This window comes from Scyliorhinus canicula, chromosome 2 (assembly GCF_902713615.1).
Source record: "Scyliorhinus canicula chromosome 2, sScyCan1.1, whole genome shotgun sequence".
NCBI classification, from domain to species: Eukaryota; Metazoa; Chordata; class Chondrichthyes; order Carcharhiniformes; family Scyliorhinidae; genus Scyliorhinus; species Scyliorhinus canicula.
In genome coordinates this window covers 129,685,886-129,706,905 of record NC_052147.1, presented here as the reverse complement: position 1 = coordinate 129,706,905, position 21,020 = coordinate 129,685,886, and the positions used below count along the sequence as shown (strand labels likewise).

At 44.8% G+C, this 21,020-nt stretch overlaps 1 protein-coding gene across 5 annotated transcripts in view; it reads left to right on the top strand.

Moving 5' to 3' along the window:
• The window catches only part of pcnt (pericentrin), a 352,612-nt gene that overhangs the window by 172,108 nt on the left and 159,484 nt on the right, over window positions 1-21,020 (top strand). For all 5 annotated transcript variants that reach the window (XM_038786588.1, XM_038786581.1, XM_038786572.1 and 2 more), the window contains 5 exons: window positions 2,332-2,490; window positions 9,359-9,505; window positions 12,247-12,377; window positions 19,210-19,439; window positions 20,299-20,522. In XM_038786588.1, coding sequence (XP_038642516.1) covers window positions 2,332-2,490; window positions 9,359-9,505; window positions 12,247-12,377; window positions 19,210-19,439; window positions 20,299-20,522 — 891 coding nt within the window. The remainder of the gene's footprint in view (window positions 1-2,331; window positions 2,491-9,358; window positions 9,506-12,246; window positions 12,378-19,209; window positions 19,440-20,298; window positions 20,523-21,020) is intronic.

The window sequence follows — 21,020 nt, the reverse complement described above, 5'->3', positions numbered from 1 at the left end:
CCCATCAGCCTACTCTTAACAAACTGCAAAATGGAGGAAGACATTGTCGATATTGATATCAGGTAGCACTTACTCAGCGGTAGCCTACTCAGTTTGTCTTCTGCAAGGTTTGATTACAGCCCTGGTCCAAACATGGACAAAAGAACTGAATTCCAAAGATGAGGTGAGAATGGCTGTCTTAGAATCAAGGCAACATCTGACTGAACGCAGCATCAAGAGCAGCCCCCGCAAAATCTCATGGAAAACTCTATGTTGGTACAGGTCATACCTAGTACAAAGGAAGGTGGTGTTGGAGACAAAAGATTTTAATCCTAGGACATTGCTGCAGGAGTGCCTCAGGTCAATGTCTTAGGCTCAAGCATCTTTAGCCGATTCATCAATGACCTTTCTTCCATCACAAAGAAATGGGAATATCCACCCCTCATTGCAGTGTTCAGTTCCATTTGTAATTTCTCCAATAATGTTCTGTGCCTGCTTGCAGGAAAATCTGTGTTACAGATAGAATGCATGCGTTCTCTTTACTTTCCATGATCAGTATTTTTGCATGGTAAGAGATGCGTTTTTTCTTATCCTTGGAGTGTGTATCCCAGTTAAAGTATTCAGCAGCAAGTGTAAATTTAAAAGCAAAGGTTATTTATTGTCTCACACGGGCAGCATGGTGGCGCAATGGGTTAGCTCTGCTGCCTCACGCCGCCGAGGTCCCAGGTTCGATCCCAGCTCTGGGTCACTGTCCGTGTGGAGTTTGCACATTCTCCCCGTGTCTGCGTGGGTTTTGCCTCAACAACCCAAAGATGTGCAGAGTACGTGGATTGGCGAAGCTAAATTGGCCCTTAATTGGAAAAAATTAATTGGGTACTCTAAATTAAAAAAAAAATATTCTCCCACACTTACCCCAAATTATCGCAACGTGTCTCACTTGTTCTCACAGTCGTGTTTCTGAGTTTGGTTCGTAGACTGGCAGAATTGAATGTTCTGGTGGCTTTGGTAGAACTGGTCATCAAACCGGGCGTGGTTGATCCAACCAGACCAAGCAAAGAAAACATGTCTATCTCATTCTGTGACTTCCACAAGTTAAAGGTCTTTTCTAAATAATGTGTGTTTATATTGATTTTGCAATCTGCCTTGTGATTCTGAGTAGACATGCACCCTGGGGGTTTGAGACAGTCAGCATCTTTGTTTCAGAATGACCCATTGAGACCCTTTTGTCTGGTTTCATTAGTCTAGAATTTTAGATAGACTCATTAGTCTAGAATTTTCTACTTGGGATGGGAATGGTTCTAACCCACAAAGAAGTCAGGTGACCTTGGGCGGCTAACTTTTCCAGCCGTTTGGGATACAGTTTTTGAAATATAAAATTAGTTTGAAGTTCAGAATATGGCACAGCATATTGCAAAACATTCTGGCTTAGACGGAGGCTAGGTATTCTGCATCAAGTGACTTGATCAAGTACCCAAAGCCTTTCCAGCATCTGCAAAGAACAAGTCAGGAATGTATTGGAATATACTCCTTGTCTGATGGATGCCAGTCCAACAACATTCAAAAAGCTGAACATTATCCTGGACAAAGTAGCATAATGTTCTATGTTCTATAATTTCATTGGTACCCTAACTATTCTGTCTCTCAACCTCTACATAATTTAGAAGAAATGTGTCTAATCTACAAAATGCACTGCAGTACTTCCCCAAACCTGTACTACCTGGAAGGACAAGAGCAGCAGATGCGTGGGAGCACCACCATGCATGGAAGCAAGTTCACCTCCAAGCCACACACCTTTCTAACTTGGGAATGTTTCACCAAGCCTTTCCAGGTCAAAAACCTGGAACTTCTATCAAACAGCTCTGATGAGAGTATTTTCATTGTAAATACTGCAGTGATTCAATGCGGTGGCATCACCTTCCACGGAGCAATCTGGGTTGGATAATAAATGTTGGCCTAGACACCAGTGCCCACATCCCTTGAATTATTTTTTAACATTATGTTAATTTCTTCACTAGGCGCTCACCACAAATTTCATCAGACCGATCAATTTAGTAAATACTACCCTGAGTAGATGCTTTGATTGGGTATAATTCCTTATTTCTGAATTATATTTCGGATGGCCATAAAAAATGTTTTATTGAATTAGCATGTTGAGTTTCTTCCTTAGCAATATCTTCATATGAATTTCCTCTAATTTCTCCATTATTTAAGTAAACAATGTTCAACCCATTATGACCTTTTTCGATGTTCTTGTGGAATTGTCTCTGTGATATGCCATGGTTCAGAGATTTAATTTTAGTGCCTCCTCAGTTCAGAAACCTTATACTCATGACTCATAACTTTGACTGCTAGGTCCATACAGCTAAATCAGAAATTGAGAAAGTGCAACAGACGCTTCAGTCCCACTTTGAAATCGAGAAATCACAGCAACTGCGGCAGTTCCAGGAGGAGTTTGAGCTTCTCAAGAACCAGTCTGAGCTCTTGCTTACTCAAGAAATAAAACAGCTCAAGGTAATGTGCACAAGGAATTGGAGACATTGTGATTAAAGAAAAAGGTAAACTTTTCAGCTTGGATGGTTTTATGTGTTGAGTTTTTAATTATGTTTTCTTTCCCCTCAACTTGTTTTCCAGAACGTACATTCTCAGATGTAGGTAGCATACCTTTAATTCTGTAGGGCAGCAAAGGACTCGTTTTATAACTGTCTGGATTATATTTGACGAGTGACTGTTTCAGCTTCTGCAAAGAGATTTAAATAGAAGGGATTTATTTACCCCAGTTGAAAATAAATTGCCAGAATTAGAATGCGTGTGCTTAATAGTTAAAAGGGGTCTTGGATATAGGGATTTTTTTTTTCTTTAGATGTAGCTCCCGTTGCTGTGGCACTATTTATTGCACATCCCGTCTAACTGCAGGCATTGAAAAATCAGTGTAAGACTGGAGACATATATTGACCATACTGGGTAGCGGCTGCAGGCATCTTCTCTTAAATATTTGGGTTCTTGAAACAACATGGCAGCTTTTTTATAAAATAATAAATGAAGTCAGAAAATGCTGGAAATACTCTCTACAAATGTCTGACCTGCTGAGCATTGCCTGGTTTTACTTCAGATTTTCAGCATCATCAGAAGTTTGTTTTTGTTGTAGTTGTTCTGATAGCACGTGTGCTAATTTTCACTCTCAAAAGATATTTGATAAGGGGATTGATACATTTCTCGATATTAAAGATCTTGATATTAAATGAAATATTGCTTACATATAGAGGGATGCAAAGAGAAATGCTAAAGGAAGGTGTTTGTGCTTTATGAACAGAAAATAAAGTTTATAGGAAGCTTTCCAGTATGTCGACCTGGCAAGCGGAAAAAGGAAAAAGAATGCAAGAGACTGCAGCAGTGTGGCAGATGCAGAAAAATATGAAATCTTATATTTTAAGAAAGCGCTGAAATAAATAAATAAAATTTATTTCAGCAGACTGGAGGAACAGCGAAAACTAGGGTGCATAGACAAATCTTAAGGTAATAGTGCCAGTGAATAAAATCATAAAAGGACAGCCTATACTAATGAGATCTTTTCCATGGAGAGGGTGTAATGAAGATTCACTGGAATAATGGCTGGAATGGGATAGATTTTAATAACAATAGGCCTGGTAAGTTTTCTTAACTGAAACAAAAGTAATTGAGTGGACCGTTTTTGAAAACTTTGATATTGGGGTAAGTTGTGAAAGATGATTTTCAATGATACATGAATAAAACTGAAGTTTAAGAGAGGAATAAAAAGAAACAACAGAATTATTTTGTGAAGAATGTTACAAAAAGCATACTTTACCAAAGTGGCAATTAAAATAGTAAGAGTTGGATGAATATTTGAAAAGAACAAATAGGCAGTGGTTAGCACCGCTGCCTCACAGTGCCAGGGATCCGGGTTCAATTTCAGCTTTTGGTCACTGTTGTATGGAGTATGTGCTTTCTCCTGAGTCTGCATGGGTTTCCTCTGGGTGCTCTGGTTTTCTCCCACAGTCCAAATATGTGCGCGTTAGGTGGATTGGCCATGCTAAATTGCCCCTTAGTGTCCAAAAAGAAAGTTAGGTTAAGAAGTTATTGGGCGGGGGAGTAAGCTTGGATGGACTACTCTTTTCAGAGGGTCGATGTAGACTCGATGGGCCAAATGGCCTCCTTTTGCACTGTAGGGATTTTAAAAAAATAAAAATAATTTTTATCGAAATTTTTACAAAATATAAACATCACAACTATATTAACAAAACAACCGCGGTAACAACCCAAGAACAAAAACAAAAGAACACCCAAACAACAAAAGAGAAAGAAATAACACCCGCCACATCCCACAGACCCATGTACACAGTTCTCCCTCCCACCGAACCAAACCCCCCCCCCCCCCCCCCCCCCGGTTGCTGCTGCTGCCGGCCTATTTCCCTACCATTCTGCCAGGAAGTCCAGGAAAGGCTGCCACCGCCTAAAGAACTCTTGTACTGATCCCCTCATGGCAAATTTCACCTTCTCCAATTTGATGAACCCCGCCATATCATTGATCCAGGCCTCCACGCTTGGGGGCCTCACATCCTTCCACTGGAGCAAGATCCTCCGCCGGGCTACTAGGGATGCAAAGGCCAGAACACCGGCCTCTTTCGCCTCCTGCACTCCCGGCTCCACTGCCACCCCAAAAATTGCGAATCCCCAGCCTGGCTTGACCCTGGATCCCACCACCCTCGACACCGTCCTTGCTACCTCCTTCCAAAACTCCCCCAGCACTGGGCACGCCCAAAACATATGGGCGTGGTTCGCTGGATCCCCCGAGCACCTAGCACACCTGTCTTCGCCCCCGAAAAACCTACTCATCCTCGTCCCAGTCATGTGGACTCTATGCAGCACCTTGAACTATATGAGGCTAAGCCTCGCACAGGAAGAGGAGGAATTCACTCTCTCCAGGGCATCCGCCCACGTCCCCTCCTCAATCTCCTCGCCCAGCTCCTCTTCCCATTTACCCTTCAGTTCCTCCACCGAGGCCTCGTCTACCTCCTGCATCACCCGCTATATGTCCGAAATCCTCCCTCCTCCAACCCACACCCCCGAGAGCACCCTGTCCCGCACCCCTCGTGGGGGCAGCAAGGGGAACCCCTCCACCTGCCGCCTGGCAAACGCCCTCACCTGCATGTACCTAAACATGTTCCCCGGGGGAGCCCAAACTTCCCCTCTAACTCCCCCAAGCTCGCGAACCTCCCCTCCACAAACAGGTTCCTCAACCTCCTAACCCCTACCCTATGCCAGCCCAGAAATCCGCCATCAATGCTCCCTGGGACAAACCGATGGTTCCCCCGTAACGGGGCCTCCATCGAGCCCCCATTCTCCCCTATGCCGTCTCCATTGGCCCCAAATTTTGAGGGTAGCCGCCACCACCGGGCTCGTGGTATACCTCATTGGAGGGAACAGCAACGGTACCGTTACCAGTGCCTCCATCCTCTTCCATACTGCCCTTCCTTGTCCATTACCCACTTACGCACCATCGCTGCGTTGGCAGCTCAATAGTACCCACAGAGGTTGGGCAACGCCAGCCCCCCCCCCATCCCTGCCCCGTTCCAGGAACACTTCCCTCGGAGTCCCATGCGCCCACACAAATCCCGTGATACTCCTGTTGACCCTCCTAAAAAAGGCCTTCGGGATAAGGATGGGGAGGCACTGGAACAGGAACAAAAGCCTCGGGAGCACCGTCATCTGAACGGACTGCATCCTCCCCGCCAGTGACAGCCGTAACATATCCCACCTCCTCCATCTGCTCCACCAACCTTGTGAGGTTGAGCTTGTGCAGGGCCCCCCAACTCCCAGCCACCTGGACAACTTGGTACCTGAAGCTCTTCCCTGCCTGCATCAGTGGGAGCCTACCAATCCCCCCCCCATCTGATCCCCCGGATGCACCTCAAACAACTCACTCTTGCCCAGGTTCAACTTATACCCAGAGAAACCCCCGAATTCACTAAGAATCCTCATCACCTCCGGCATCCCCCTCACCGGGTCCGCCACATACAGCAACAGGTCGTCCGCGTACAGTGACACTCGATGCTTCTCCCCACCCCGCACCAGGCCCCTCCAGTTCCCTGACTCCCTCAACGCCTTGGCCAGGGGCTCAATCGCCAACGCGATGAGCAAGGGGGACAGTGGGCACCCCTGTCTCGTCCCCCGGTACAGCCGAAAGTACTCCGACCTCCTCCTATTTGTGGCTACACTCGCCATCGGGGCCTCGCGGAGCAGCCTCACCCAACGGATAAACCCTTCCCCAAACCCAAACCTCTCCAACACCTCTCACAAATACTCCCACTCAACCCTATCAAAGGCCTTCTCCGCATCCAATGCCACCACTATCTCTGCCTCCCCTTCCATGGCCGGCATCATAATGACATTGAGGAGCTTTCGTACGTTCGTATTCAGCTGCCTTCCCTTCACAAACCCCGTCTGGTCCTCATGAATGATCCCGGGCGTGCAATCCTCTATTCTTGTGGTTAGGATCTTTGCCAGCAGCTTAGCGTCAGCATTTAGCAGCGAAATCGGCCTACATGACCCGCACTGCAGAGGGTCCTTGTCCCGCTTCAGGATCAAGGAAATCAGCTCCCGTGACGTAGTTGGGGGCAAAGCCCCCCCCCCCCCCCCCCCCCCCCCTTGCCTCGTTAAAGGTCCGGACCAACACGGGGCCCAACAGGTCCACATACCTTTTATAAAATTCCGCTGGAAACCCATCCGGCGCCGGGGCCTTCCCCGACTGCATGCTCCCTATCCCTTTAACCACCTCCTCCAGCTCGATCGGCGCCCCTAGTCCCTCCACCTGCTCCTCCTCCACCCTTGGGAATCGCAGCTTGTCCAAGAAGCGCCCCATTCCACCCCCCTCCACCGGGGGTTCCGACCGGTACAATTCCCCATAGAAGTCCCTGAAGACCCCATTAACATCTACCCCCCTCCGCACCACCTTCCCAGCTTTATTCGTCACTCCCCCAATCTCCCTGGCCGCGTCCCGCTTTCGGAGCTGGTGTGCCAGCATCCTGCTCGCCTTCTCCCCATACTCATACACCGCCCCCTGTGCTTTTCTCCACTGAGCTTCCGCCTTTCTGGTAGTCAATAGGTCGAACCTGGCCTGAAGGCTACGCCTCTCCCCCAGCAATCCCTCCTCTGGAGCCTCCGCATATCTCCTATCCACCCTCACCATCTCCCCTATCAGTCTCTCCCTCTCCCTCTGCTCCCCCCCCTCTCCCTATGGGTTCGGATGGAGATCAATTCCCCTCTAGTCACCGCCTTCAATGCCTCCCAGACCGTCCCCACTCGGACCTTCTCGTTGTCGTTGGCCTCAAGGTACATCTCGATACACCCCCGAACCCTCTCGACCACCTCCTCGTCTGCCAGCAGCCCCACCTCCAAGCGCTAGAGCGGACATTGGTCCCTCACTTCCCCCAGCCCGAGGTCCACCCAGTGCGGGGCATGATCTGAAATGGCAATGGCGGAGTATTCCACATCCTCCACCCTCGAAACCAGCCCCCTGCTCAGGACAAAGAAATCAATCCTCGAATAGGCCTTATGTACGTGGGAGAAAAACGAGTACTCCTTGGCCCTTGGCCTCGCAAACCTCCAGGGATCCACCCCCCCATCTGGTCCATAAATCCCCTCAACACCTTAGCCGCCGCCGGCCTTCTACCCATCCGGGACTTGGATCAATCCAAAGGGGGATCCAGTACCGTGTTGATGTCCCCCCCCCCATGATCAGGCCCCCCACCACCAGGTCCGGAATGCTGCCCAACATACGCCGCATAAACCCCGCATCGTCCCAATTTGGGGCGTAAACATTCACCAACACCACCCGCTCCCCCTGCAGCTTACCACTCACCATCACATATCTCCCGCCACTGTCAGCCACCACATTTAATGCCTCAAACGACACCTTCTTCCCCACCAAGATCGCCACCCCCCTACTCTTCTCATCCAGCCCTGAGTGAAATACTTGGCCCACCCATCCCTTCCTCAGCCGAACCTGGTCCACCACTCTCAGGTGTCTCCTAGAGCATGGCCACATCCGCCTTCAGGTGCGCAAACACCCGGGCCCGTTTGACCGGCCCATTCAGCCCCCTCACATTCCAGGTTATCAGCCAGATCAGAGGGCTCCCTGCCCCCCTTCCCTGCGGATTAGCTATAACCCATCCCTTGCCCACCGCCGGCCAGCGTCCCCCGCTCTGCCAGTTCCCCACGGCAGCAACTCCCCCCTCCAGCATCCCCTGCATCCTCCAGCTCCTTCCTGACCGTTTCAGCATCAACCCGGTCGTTTCAGCATCAACCAGCAGAGTCGCCTGCTGCTCCTGCGCCCACTGCCTCCAGTCCTCCTGGCCTCCGCCAACCGCCATTTTGTCTTTTCCAGGGGTGCTTTCTCCGTTTTTCTCCTTGCCCCACTCCTGGTCCGGACCATAGGACCGTAGGGGTCGACTCCTGTCCTCTTCCCACGTCGGGATTTGCCGATAAAGTTCCGTTGGGGGCCCTGAAAAGAGCCCCAAAGTCTGTTTTCAGCGGGAGCTGCCGAATGTGCGGCTTAGCTCCGCATTGCCGCCTCCGGAGGTCGACTGTAGGGATTCTATGATTCTGTAGGGAAATGACAGAGAGGTTGATCAGTTAGATGGTCTGAATGGCAGGCTACACTGCTATAAATTTTCTGAATGTCGAGGTCCAGTTCAATATATCCAGTAGCATTGTTGACTATATTATATTTTCTTTATTCACATCTTTCACATACTGCTAGGATTTGCCCAAGTTGCCAGCGGGTAAGTTATGGAAGTGAAACACCTTTGCTGTGGTTTGCGTGTTGTTGACTTTATGGTGTGAACTAATCCTCTTCAAGTTTTTAGTGCTTGGAGATGTCGTTTAAATGTTGCTATAATGTCACCAAATGATACTGCTTCCCTTGCCACACTCTTCAATTCACACGGAATGAATCCTTGCCACCCATGGAGTTGCAAGTAAAAGTACAGAAAGATAGGTTGCATATCAGTAGTAATTTTCGTCAAAGCTCAGCAGACATATGAAGAGGGGAGCATTGCTTGATAAGTTGTTGTGAATCTTTTTGGTAAACTGGGTTTACCTCAGCAGTTTGGAGAGAATTGTTCTGCAAAGATGCTGTTGAACCTACCTTATTCCATATCCATTTCAATATTCTGTGAAACTGGGCAAGCTTTTCAAATAATGGATATAAGGTCAATACTTATTTTTACTTCTGAGTACATCAAAAGCCTTGATTTGACAATTAGTTTGTGTACTGTTGTATCACAGTGTAGTGCATTATCTTGAAGTCATGTCCTCTTGTGGTTGTGAAATAGTCAATTTGTTACTTTGATACTTTGTGTAGGATGAGTTTGAAGTTGAGAAGAACAGTGCCCTGCAGGAGCTAAGAGATAGCATTATCCAAGAGCAAGACAAAGCAAAAAATTTGCACCTAGAAGAAAAGGAACACCTGTCTGCCAAGTTCCAGCAGCAAACAGAACTAACCAAACAGGTGAGGTCCTTGTGTGCAATGTAACTTGGATATTGGTTCCCTATTTCATTCGACTCAAAATATCTTGTGAAACATGTCCTGTTAATTGCCTTTACGCTAATTTGATAAATGATCCAGAATACGGTCTTGGTATAAGAAATGAAATAACTTCAAACAGTATTTCATGTAGTATTTGTGGAGATAGGATTGAACACTTTGGGTCGATGACCTTTTGACAGAAAAGGGGAAATTTGTTAAATTAAAAGACAACGGACGAGGTAACGTTACAGCTCTCAGGACTCAACACTGAGTTCAACAACCTTAGACTGTGACCTTTCCTCCACCTTAACCCCTTTTATATCCCATCCATTTTTGCCTCAATGCAAAAATACTCTCTCCCAAACCTGGTCATCTATTTTTTAAATATAAATTTAGAGTATCCAATTCATTTTTCCAATTAAGGGGCAACTTAGTGTGGCCAATCCACCTACCCTGCACATCTTTGGGTTGTGGGGGCGAAACCCACGCAAACACGGGGAGAATGTGCAAACTCCACACGGACAGTGACCCAGAGCCGGGATCGAACCTGGGACCTAGGTGCCATGAGGCTGCAGTGCTACCACTACGCCACCATGCTGCCCCAAACCTGGTCATCTATCTCATTGTTATTAAGATTGCAATCTCTTCCAGCTGTAGTCCAATAGATTTTCCCTCTCTTAGCTTTGAAGAGTCAAACGGACTTGTAACATTGACTCTGTTGTCTCTCCCTTCTGATGCTGCCAGACTTTTGAGTTTTTCCAGTGTTCTTTGTTTGTTTCAGATTCCAACATCCACAGTATTTTGTTAATTTTAGTATTACATGTTGAGTTGGATTCAATTAACTGTATGCCAGTCTTAGACAGTAGAGTCCAGAAGTTGCCGCTGTTGCCTTAAAAATAACCTGTGAACTGCACTGGTATTTTATGCAACCACATAGTTATCTTAAATTTATTTTTGATTTTTTTTTTACCACTGATGGAACCATCAATTCACTAGATACGTGCTTTAAGATATGAACAGTGGTTTTAATCTACTTACTACAGAGCCAGCCTATTACCCGTTGAACTCTCGATGAACTGCAGGCTGGCTCTTGACAAGGGTATTTATACAGTAGTCCAGGGGGAGGAGTCGTGGGCGGAGCCAAGGGTGGAGCCCTGTACAAACTCCTGCGCATTCCCAGAGCTACACCCCCTAGTGGTCGGATAACGCTACTGCGCTTACAATGGTATTGGTAAATACAGTGTGAATTACTAAGTTACATTCACCACAACCACCTGGTTTCTCCTGGTAGTTTGTTAAATGAGAAAATATAAGTTTGGAAGCAGCACAATCTATTTAGTATAAGAGATGCTAACTCTATAGCATGCAGAGCTCTTGGGTATCTGCCTCCTTACTGACAAAGGTAAATAGGAATTCCGAGTCCCTGTCCTTTTGTTTACACAGAGTTACTCCTGGTGTTCAGTACTTGATTGGCATGAATTTAATTCAAACAATCGCTGTTTCAGCTAATCCTGGATGCTCAACAGCCTAGTCGATCAAACCAGTTTTAGTTTAAATAACAATGATGTAGTTGTGTAACTTGATGTGCTAATCCCGACTAAGTGCAATTGTTGTCTTTCCAGCTCTATTTATTGGCTGTGAAAAACATGTTTGGACACGTTGGTTTGCATATATTTTTATGTTGCTGTTTTGTAGAGGGTCCATTAAAAGCTGTCTTTCTGGTTACTGTAAAGACACTAGAATGGAATTGAATTTCAGTGTTTTGTGTTTCCTATGTATTTTTCACCTCTGTTGCTTTGCATTAATAAATCGGCATTAATCTGCCTTTGATCTGATTTAACGGCACAGGCTGTCTTTGTTTTGCTTGCTCTAAAGTTCTGTTGTGCTTCCGAGACCTGCTGCTGCTTCAAAACATTTGGCTAGTGACCTTTCTGCAAAGCTGCATGCACATAAAAACTCTGATCTGTATTGTTTTTCAGAGATGAAATAGTTTGTTAGCTATTTGGTATAGTGACAAAACACCTTGTTCTCTAGAGTTTAAATCTGTTGATGGGAAATACTTGGTGTGTGTTTTTAGTTTAACCTTTAAAAATTGTCCGATTATTTTTTTTTAATGTGGCACTGCTAGGTAAACCGAGAAGGAAATAAAGAATTTTGATCCAGTACCGACAGTTTTGCAATGCCGTGACACAGCTATGTGTTAGTTTACAGGGAAACATGGTTTCTGCCATGACAACAGGAGTGTAAACAGGTCGTTCGATGAGTTCTTTGGCACTGATCGAAACAAACTGTACGAGGGATTGTGCTGTAAACGATGGTATCAGCAAAACATGGAAAGAGTTTTTAATTTCAACGTTTTTCATTCTTGAAAAACCTGAACGTTTGGGCTAAGCTGTCTGATGTGACAAATGGGTATATCAGATGGTCACGTCAGCTGAAGAATATGGAAGAAATTCAAAGTTTCTCAAAAATGAAAATTGTGTTGTGAATTGATTACTAAATTCCGATTGCCACACTGCTTCATTTAGAACACCAGTAGAGGAGACATTGTTGCTTTGGGATGGATTTAAAGAGAATTCCTGGAATTAAATGGTTATGTCCTCCCACAACGCCATCCAACTTCATCCTTTAGATGTTTGCTGATGCTCATGTTGCATTAAAGTTAATGAATCCTGACAATGACTGGTTTCTTGTCTTTGGCTTCACTGTTGCCCTTTCCCCAGCTGCAGAAAGAGATACAGGACAAGAACTCTGAACTGGAGACGTTACTGCAGCGTCGAGACCGAGAAAATGAAGAAGGAGGCAATCTGGTTGCCATGCTGCGCTCAGATCTTGAACGATTGACAACTGAACGGTCAGTGAATTGGAGAGGCAGGTGGGGAGAAGGGTGTGGGTGAGGGTGTGCAAGATAGTGGTGGTTTTGGTGAAGGGAAGATCAGCAACTTGCATTTACTTCAAGGTAAAACTCCAAATCTTTAGTAGATAGGTATGCTTTGAACCTATTTCTAAATCTGGCAACTGCTTGCTGGTGAACTGCTAACAGCTTCTGAAAGAATTACTTCAATAGTACAAAACATTATTGATTAGTACTATCCTCTACTTGAGCATCATTAGCACGAGGATCAATGTTGTTTATTCAAACACTGCTGCAACCTGTATCTTCACATAGATGCCATTATCCCAATCTCCGTTTCCCCCTTCCCCCCACTGATCAAGTTGTTCTTTGGCCGGTTAAGTGCCAGGAATATATTTATTATTGATGCTAGGAACTGAGGTATCTTCAGATAGCAAAACACAAACGTCAAAAATTCTTATTTCTGGCATTTGCACAATAGGTTATTTTGTTTGTTAATCACAAAACCACGACCAAAGAATTATTAATAAGACATGTTGCCAGAGATTTTAATCTTGGCATTTATTCGGCAAACCCAAGAGCTGCTCTATCACCAATGATTGGCTGATCAAATCTTAGCGTGTAAACCTTCAGTTGTTTGTACTAGGCAGACTGTTCTCATGCAGCCTGCACTTGCAAAATCCAAAACAAACGTCTACCATTAAATGTATTTCCGCAGTCAGACAAGACATGTTGAATAAAATTGACTGCACCAATAACTGTACTAAGAACTAACTTGTGGTAATCAGTCAAGCTTGTAAATGCACGCAATGTACAAAAGCAGGTATATGAACTTGTTCCACACATTGAAATTGGCCGGTATGATGTTGTGGGCATTACAGAGACATGGCTGCAAGGGCTGGGATCTAAATATCCAAGGATAGGTGTCCTATCGAAAGGACAGGCAGGTGGGCATATAGTGCGGGGTTGCATTGTTAGCAAGGAATAAAATTAAATTGATAGCAAGAAGCGATATAGGATCAGAAGGCTTAGAATCTGTGTGGGTCAAGTTGAGGAATCGCAAAAGTAAAAAAACCCTGATGATGGGAGTTATGTGCAGGTCCCCTAGCGGTAGTCAGGATGTGGGGCAAAAAATAAATCCGGAGATAGAAAAGGCATATAAGAAAGGCAGTATTACAATAATCATGGGGGGCTTCAATATGCAGGTGGAAGGGAAAATCAGGTTGGCAGCGGATCCCAAGAAAGGAATTTGTGGAATGTCTACGAGATGGTTTTTTTGGAGCAGCTTGTCGTAGAGTCCACAAGGGAACAGGCAATTCTGGATTTGGTGATGTGTAATGAGGCAGAACTGATTAGGTAACTGAAGGCGAATGAATTTATCCGGCAGTTTGAGAGGGAGAAGCTGCAATCAGATGTAACGGTATTACAATTAAATAAGGGTAACTACAAAGACATGAGGGAGGAGCTGGCCAGAGTTGATTGGAAGGGGAGCCCAGCAGGGAAGACAATTTTTGGGAGTTATTTGGGAGGCACAAGAGAAATACATCCAAGGAAGAGGAAACATGCTAAGGGGAGGATGAGGCATCCATGGCTAACAAAGGAAATCAAGGACAGCATAAAAGTAAAAGAAAAAAAATACAAGGTGGCGAGGATTAGTGGGAAGCCTGAGTATTGGGAAACCTTGAAAAGTGGGCAGAGGACAATTAAAAAAGCAATAAGGGAAGAGAAGATGAAATATGACTAAGCTAGCTAGTAATATAAAAGAAGAAAGTACATTTTTTTCAGTACATCAAAGGTAAGAGAGAGGCAAGAAAAGACATTGAACCTCCGGGAAATGAGGTTGGAGAAGCAGGTAATAGGAAACAAAGAAATCGCAGAGGAACTGGATAGTTACTTAGCATCAGTCTTCACGGTGGAAGACACCAGCGGGATACCGGAACTTCAGGAGGTGAGTGTCGTGGCCATCACCAAGGAGAAGGTTCTGGGGAAACTGAAAATAAAATTTAGTCTGCACAGCTTCGTCAAGGGGAGGTCAGGTCTGACAAGTCTGTTAGAATTCTTTTACCGGGTACCAAGGAGATAGACAAATGGGTAAACAGTGGACATGATCCATTTAGATTTCCAGAAGGCCTTTGACAAAGTGCTGTACAGGAGGCTGTTAAATAAGTTAAGAGCCCAAGGAAGTTGAGGACTGCATAAAAGCAAAAGAAAAAGCATACAAAGTGGCGAGGATTAGTGGGAAGTCGGAGTATTGGGAAGCCTTTAAAAGCGAGTTAAGCGTAAGCTACTGCCATGGATAGAGGATTGGCTGACTGGCAGAAGGGAGCGAATGGAGATAAAGGGGTCCTTTTCAGGATGGTAGCTGGTCACTAGTGGTGTGCCTCAGGGTTTGGTGTTGGGACCGCACCCTTTCACAATATACATTAATGATCTGGAAGATGGAACTGAGGGCACTGTTGCTAAGTTTGCAGATGATACATAGATATGCAGGGGGGGGGGGGGGCTGCAGTAGGACTGGAGAGGTTAGGAGAATGGGCAAACAAGTGGCAGATGGAATACAATGTGGAAAAGTGTGAGGTTATGCACTTCGGTAGGAAGAATGGAGGCATAGACTATTTTCTAAATGGGCCAAGGCTTAGGAAATCAGAAGCACGAAGGAACTTGGGAGTCCTTGTTCAAGATTCTCTTCAGGTTAACGTGCAGGTTCAGTCGGCAGTTAGGAAGGTTAACATGCAGGTTCAGCCGGCAGTTAGGAAGGTAAATGCAATGTTAGCATTCATGTCAAGGAGGCCAGAACAGTGTTCTTCAAACTTTTTTTCTGGGGACCCATTTTTACCAACCGGCCAACCTTCGGGACCCAACACGGCCGACCTTTGCGACCCACGCCAGCCAACCTGCGTGACCCACCATTTTCTCTTACCTTGTTTGCTGTTGACAAAAATGGAGGAAATGGTTTTGGGTACCTTTGGCCCTCGTACACGCTCCTCCAATGGAACCTGTTGGATGAAGGTGAAGCCTTCCGGTGTTGGAAAGTATGGAGTCTCCATCTGTCCAAAGTTCTGCATTTTTTTTTCCTGTAAAGTTTTATCAAATAAAGCCCCCCCCCCCCACCACCCCCACCCCACCCGAACTTGTAAAACAGAAAGCTGCGGCCATTAAAAAAAAAAGCGGCCGCACTGCGCATGCATGCCCGTTCATCGGCGCGCATGCGCGCTGATGAACAGGCATGTATGCGCAGTGCAGCCGCATTTATTTTACATGTTCACGGCCATTTTGAAGGCTGCTTGCAGCCGGCGTTATTAACAGCCGGTTGCTGCGGCTGTTGCGTATAGATTTGTGCAATCGGGAGCGCCGCGATGGATGGCTCCGCGACCCTCCTGACACCCGCCCACGACCTACCCGCGGGTCGTGCCCCCCGGTTTGACCAGAGGCTGTTTAAGGCTCTGATCAGACCCCATTTGGAGTGTTGTGAGATTTTGGGCCCTGTATCTAAGGAAGGATGTGCTAAAAGGGTCCAGAGGAGGTTCACAAGAATGATCCTTGGAATGAAGAGCTTGTCATATGAGGAGCGGTTGAGGACTCTGGGTCTGTACCCTTTGGAGTTTAGAAGGATGAGGGGGGGATCTTATTGAAACTTGCAGGATACTGTGAGACGTGGATAGAGTGGACGTGGAGAGGGTGACTCCACAAGTAGGAGAAACTTGAACCAGATGGCACAGCTTCAGGCTGAAGGGAGGATCCTTTAAAACTGAGATGAGAAGGAATTTCCTCAGCCAGAGGGTGTTGAATATGTCGAACTCTTTACCGCAGAAGGCTGTGGAGGCCAAATTACTGAGTGTCTTTAAGACAGAGGTAGATAGGAAAGCGGTTATGGGGAGAAGTCTGGAGAATGGGGGATGGGAAACAGGAATCAAGAACAGAATCTGATTTTAATTGCAAAGATACATTTCCCTCCCTGACAACCCAGCACTAATCTCCTGAAAAACAACCTTTCTCCTCCCTCCCCCGTAACAAGAGCTTTTCCTTCTCACACATCGTCTTTTCCCTCAGCACAAGGATCTTTCGGTTCTCTTTTCTCAACGGAGTTTCACTTGCCTCCCGTCTAAGCACCATTTTGTCTCTCATATCTCCATCTTGCAGCCACCTCAGTCCAAATATCTGGAATTTCCTCACTGAAATCACCCACCAACATTCCATTCCCTCCATTTCCTATACGGATCACGACCGGGTAGATCAGGATTTCCAGAAACGGTGGAGACCTTTTCTCCTGAAAAGTATTTCAAAGGGAGATCCTGAAAAGCATTTCAGAACTAAAGCCAGGAATTAACCTGGGGCTGAAATGTGCTGAGATCACTTTCTGACATTTGCTTATGTTTTGATGAGTGAATGACAAATTGCTTCGGCAGCATGTCTCCCTTTTTAGCCAAGCAGGTAATTGCTGTGTTTGTTGGATTGAGTGAAGCTGCAAATATTACTATTCTTTTCTCTTGTTTCAGCAATCTAGTGATAATGACCCTGGAGAAGCAATCCAGTAGTCTTGAATTCAAATCTCACCACAGTAGGTAGTGGAAATGATTGCAAAAGAATCTGATGATTTTGGACAGGTAGATAGGGAAATATGATCAACACACCTTCCAGGTTATAAATTTAGTTTGCTCCTGTGCTTTTGGGATTGGGACCAAATATTCCTACCAGATCTGGGCTATGTGGGACTTAGAACATAGAACAGTACAGCACAGAACAGGCCCATCGGCCCTCGATGTTGTGCCGAGCAATGATCACCCTACTCAAACCCACGTATCCACCCTATACCCGTAACCCAACAACCCCCCCCCCCCCCCTAAACCTTACTTTTTAGGACACTACGGGCAATTTAGCATGGCCAATCCGCCTAACCCGCACATCTTTGGACTATGGGAGGAAACCGGAGCTGTGAAGCATTGACGCTAACCACCATGCTACCGTGCTGCCCCGTGTTCAACTTGTTCAACTTAACATTATTTTCAGTTACTTGAAAATCACTTATCAAGATGACCCATCACAACCTTTTCAGAGCACCTAAGCATGCCTTCAGAGAGCAAATGTATATTTAATGAAATGGTGGAGGATACTTTTTTTAAAATTTAGAATACCTAATTCATTTTTTCTAAGTAAGGGGCAATTTAGTGTGGCCAATTCACCTACCCTGCACATCTTTGGGTTATGGGGGCGAAACCCATGCAAACACGGGGGAAATGTGCAAACTCCACGCAAACAGTGACCCAGAGCCGGGATTGAACTTGGGACCTCGGCGCTGTGAGGCAGCAGTGCTAACCACTGTGCTATCGTGCTGTCCTGTGGAGGATTATTTTTTATATGCATTGGTCTGAGCACATAACTGATAATTTACTTTTTGACCGACAATTGGTGTATTTTCACATGCAAGTTCAGATAGTGAGTGTGGCCTACTCTTCCATTGCAGAGGGCAGGCCAAGTGCAGTTCCATTTTTGTCCAATAGCCAAGCATGCATTCTTTACAGTAGGCCTTAATGAAACCCTGACTTGAACTATATGGTTTTTTAAAAAATCCCTTTGATAACAGATTAAATATACCAGTATTTACCCAGCTGCTTCCATTACAGAAATCAACCAACTCAACATGGATTTAGAGTCCAACCTTGGTCATTGAATTCTTTCATATCATTGTTTTACTCTGTGAAACAAGTCATGCAGGCAAGTGTGGAGAGCAAGTTTGCGATTAGTTTGTGGTCTTGTACAAGTCCATGCAGCATTTGCTGTCCACCACTATGCACAGGTTTGCCAAGATGTAGATACTTTGTAAGGGAACTGTTAGCTTCCTTAGATGTTACCAGGATTAGCATTTCATTGGCAACATTTGTGATGCTGTACATGAATATTGTGCCTTTTTTAAATTAAAAGTTGTCATTAATATGAAGAGGAATCCTGTCCTGATTTGTAGATTCTAACTTGAATTTAATTTCCTCCTTAAGTTATTGCAAACAATGTGTTGAATTGATACTGCTGAGCTCAGGAACATGCTTTTCACCATCGTTTTTGTGGATCCACTTCTGGGCCATGTGGATACACATGCCAAGTATTCTCCATTTGAACATATGTAACCAATTATGTTGGACCAGTTTCTTTTTTTGAAATACTTTCATCGTGCTTGTGTCCTCATTAGTTTTTGTAATGGTTTAGTTAATTTGCCCAAGTTGAGCCATTTGGGCCAGCACAATCCGAAGTATAATCTGCTGGATGTTAGCTGATATTAACCAGATGGTAGTTAAAGGCACTTTGGTTAATTTGGTGTTGGAACCCCTCTCTTGTAATGGTCTACTACAACCTGCTGGAAAAATGACATTGGGTTAGTAGGATTGGGCTCAGCTTTGATACACGCAGTTGGGCCTAATGTATGCAGTTGTGTGAAGTAATTGTGACAGTTAATTTGGAATACATTGCCTAAATTAATTCAATGAGACAAACAAAATAGATCCCCAGATAAGTTTATTTAGAGTCATAATGTTTACAGCATGGAAACAGGCCCTTCGGCCCAGGTTGTCCATGCCGCCCAGTTTCTATCACAAAGTTGACCCTCGTGCCCGCATTTTCCCTTATCCCTCTATAAGATCACTCCTATGCCCCAGGGAGTAAAGTCCCCGCCTATCCAGCTTCTCCTTATAACTCAGACCATCAAGTCCTGGTAGCATCCTCGTAAATCTCTTCACACTTTCTAGTTTAACAAGTAGAAGTGGGTGTGGGAGTGGGTGGAGTAGAAGTGAGGAGAAGGTTTATTAGTTTAAATGACTAATTGGTACTACTTATCCCCATTCAGGAGAAACTTGGAGAATTCCCATGAACAAGTACAGAAGCTCTTTTTGGAAGTGGTGAGAGTCATATTTGCCTCAGAAGATATGATCAGTAGGCAAATAGGGCTCTGCCTGGATAAAAACCAGCCAGCAAGTATCCTGAATCAGGAAGAAAGAGTGAACAATTCTAGTCTTCTGGGAGCTAGAGGCCAGCCTCCATGGACGAAAGCCAAAGCTCTGCTGGAACAAGATAAAGGTATGCCCAAGCTACTGTAAATTGTAAACACGTCTTTCCTTATTTTGTTATAAGCAAGTTGTTTATATCTTTCTCCCTCAAAGCTATACAAATTTGGTAACTGAAAGTGAAGACAGGGAAACTTCACTTCTTGCTGACATATAGGCCCCTTGTGCCCAGTTATGTTTTTTAGTTGTATTTGCCCTAGGGTGCAAATTCACAAGCAGTTTTCTAAAACTCAGTGACCCAACCAAGAAAAAGAAAATCATGTTCATACCAATATCAACATTTATATAGATGAGCTGGCTATATAGGACCAAATGTGAAAAATTACGAGAATAAATTCCAATTCATTGTGGATGTAGAAATTTAACTTGGCTGGCAATGTTTTTTCTTTACGACAGTACACTCTGAAGTTCCTCCAAGATTTTATATACATTATTACCGATTCACGAACTGTTGTTATGAATAGATCTTCTCGGGAGAATCTAAGGGAATACATTTTAAAGAGATTTTGGCTATGTATAATTCCCATTAATCTGGAACATAATTTCATCCATATAACATTGCTGCTTTGTACAACATATTGGTATGGGTTGTGCTATGCACAAAATGTTCATATAATTTCTAGTAAAGTGTTTCACTGTTTCAAAATTAATTTGTTTTTTATAAAGTTCTGAAGTTGACCGCTGGCAGCATTAGCATGTAATTGTGAAATATTAACGTTTAACGTATCTCACATCTTTAATGCATGTATAGTCTATAAATAATTTCAGCTTAAGCAAAGGTTTGTTTAGGGTATTATTGATGGAATGTTTTATTTTTGTTGTCAAATGACTGCAACTTCCTCTCCAACTATTTTTTTTTTTTCGAACAAAAGGTGATTTGGGCATAACTCAGGAAAATACTGCCATCACTGAAGATTGCAGCTTCTGGTCAGCACTGAGTGATGAAGGATTGGAACTTTCCCAGTGGTTATCAGAAAGTATGTTCGCTGGGCCTGATGTGGGGCCTGAAAACGAGGAACTGATACTGAGCACATGTGTCCGATTACAGGTTGCTGTAGGCAAATTGCTGGAATTGGTCACTGAGTCATCCAGACAAGTAAGTATTGTTTAACGGGAGGAGGAAAGTGTTGCTTGCTTGTGTTTCTTTGATATTCTTCATGTGCTAAATTAAGTTAATGGGGAGAATCTGCAGTTGAAATATTTCCCACCCATTAAAGCAAGATTAAAAAGAGGTTTATCAGCAAAATATGGATTTGTTTAGGATGTTGCCAGGTTTGAAGTAGTAGTCAGAAAGAGAATGTCACTTTTTTGTACTAAACTGTCTTGGAGAAGTTCATATCTTACCCTAGTTCTCATAAATTGTAAATCCTGCTTCTTAGGTGGATTGGCCATGCTAAATTGCCCGTAGTGTCCTAATAAAAGTAAGGTTAAGGGGGGGGTTGTTGGGTTACGGGTATAGGGTGTATACGTGGGTTTGAGTAGGGTGATCATGGCTCGGCACAACATTGAGGGCCGAAGGGCCTGTTCTGTGCTGTATTGTTCTATGTTCTACACATCGTAGCCGTCAGCCTTTATTATGCTACTATACACATTC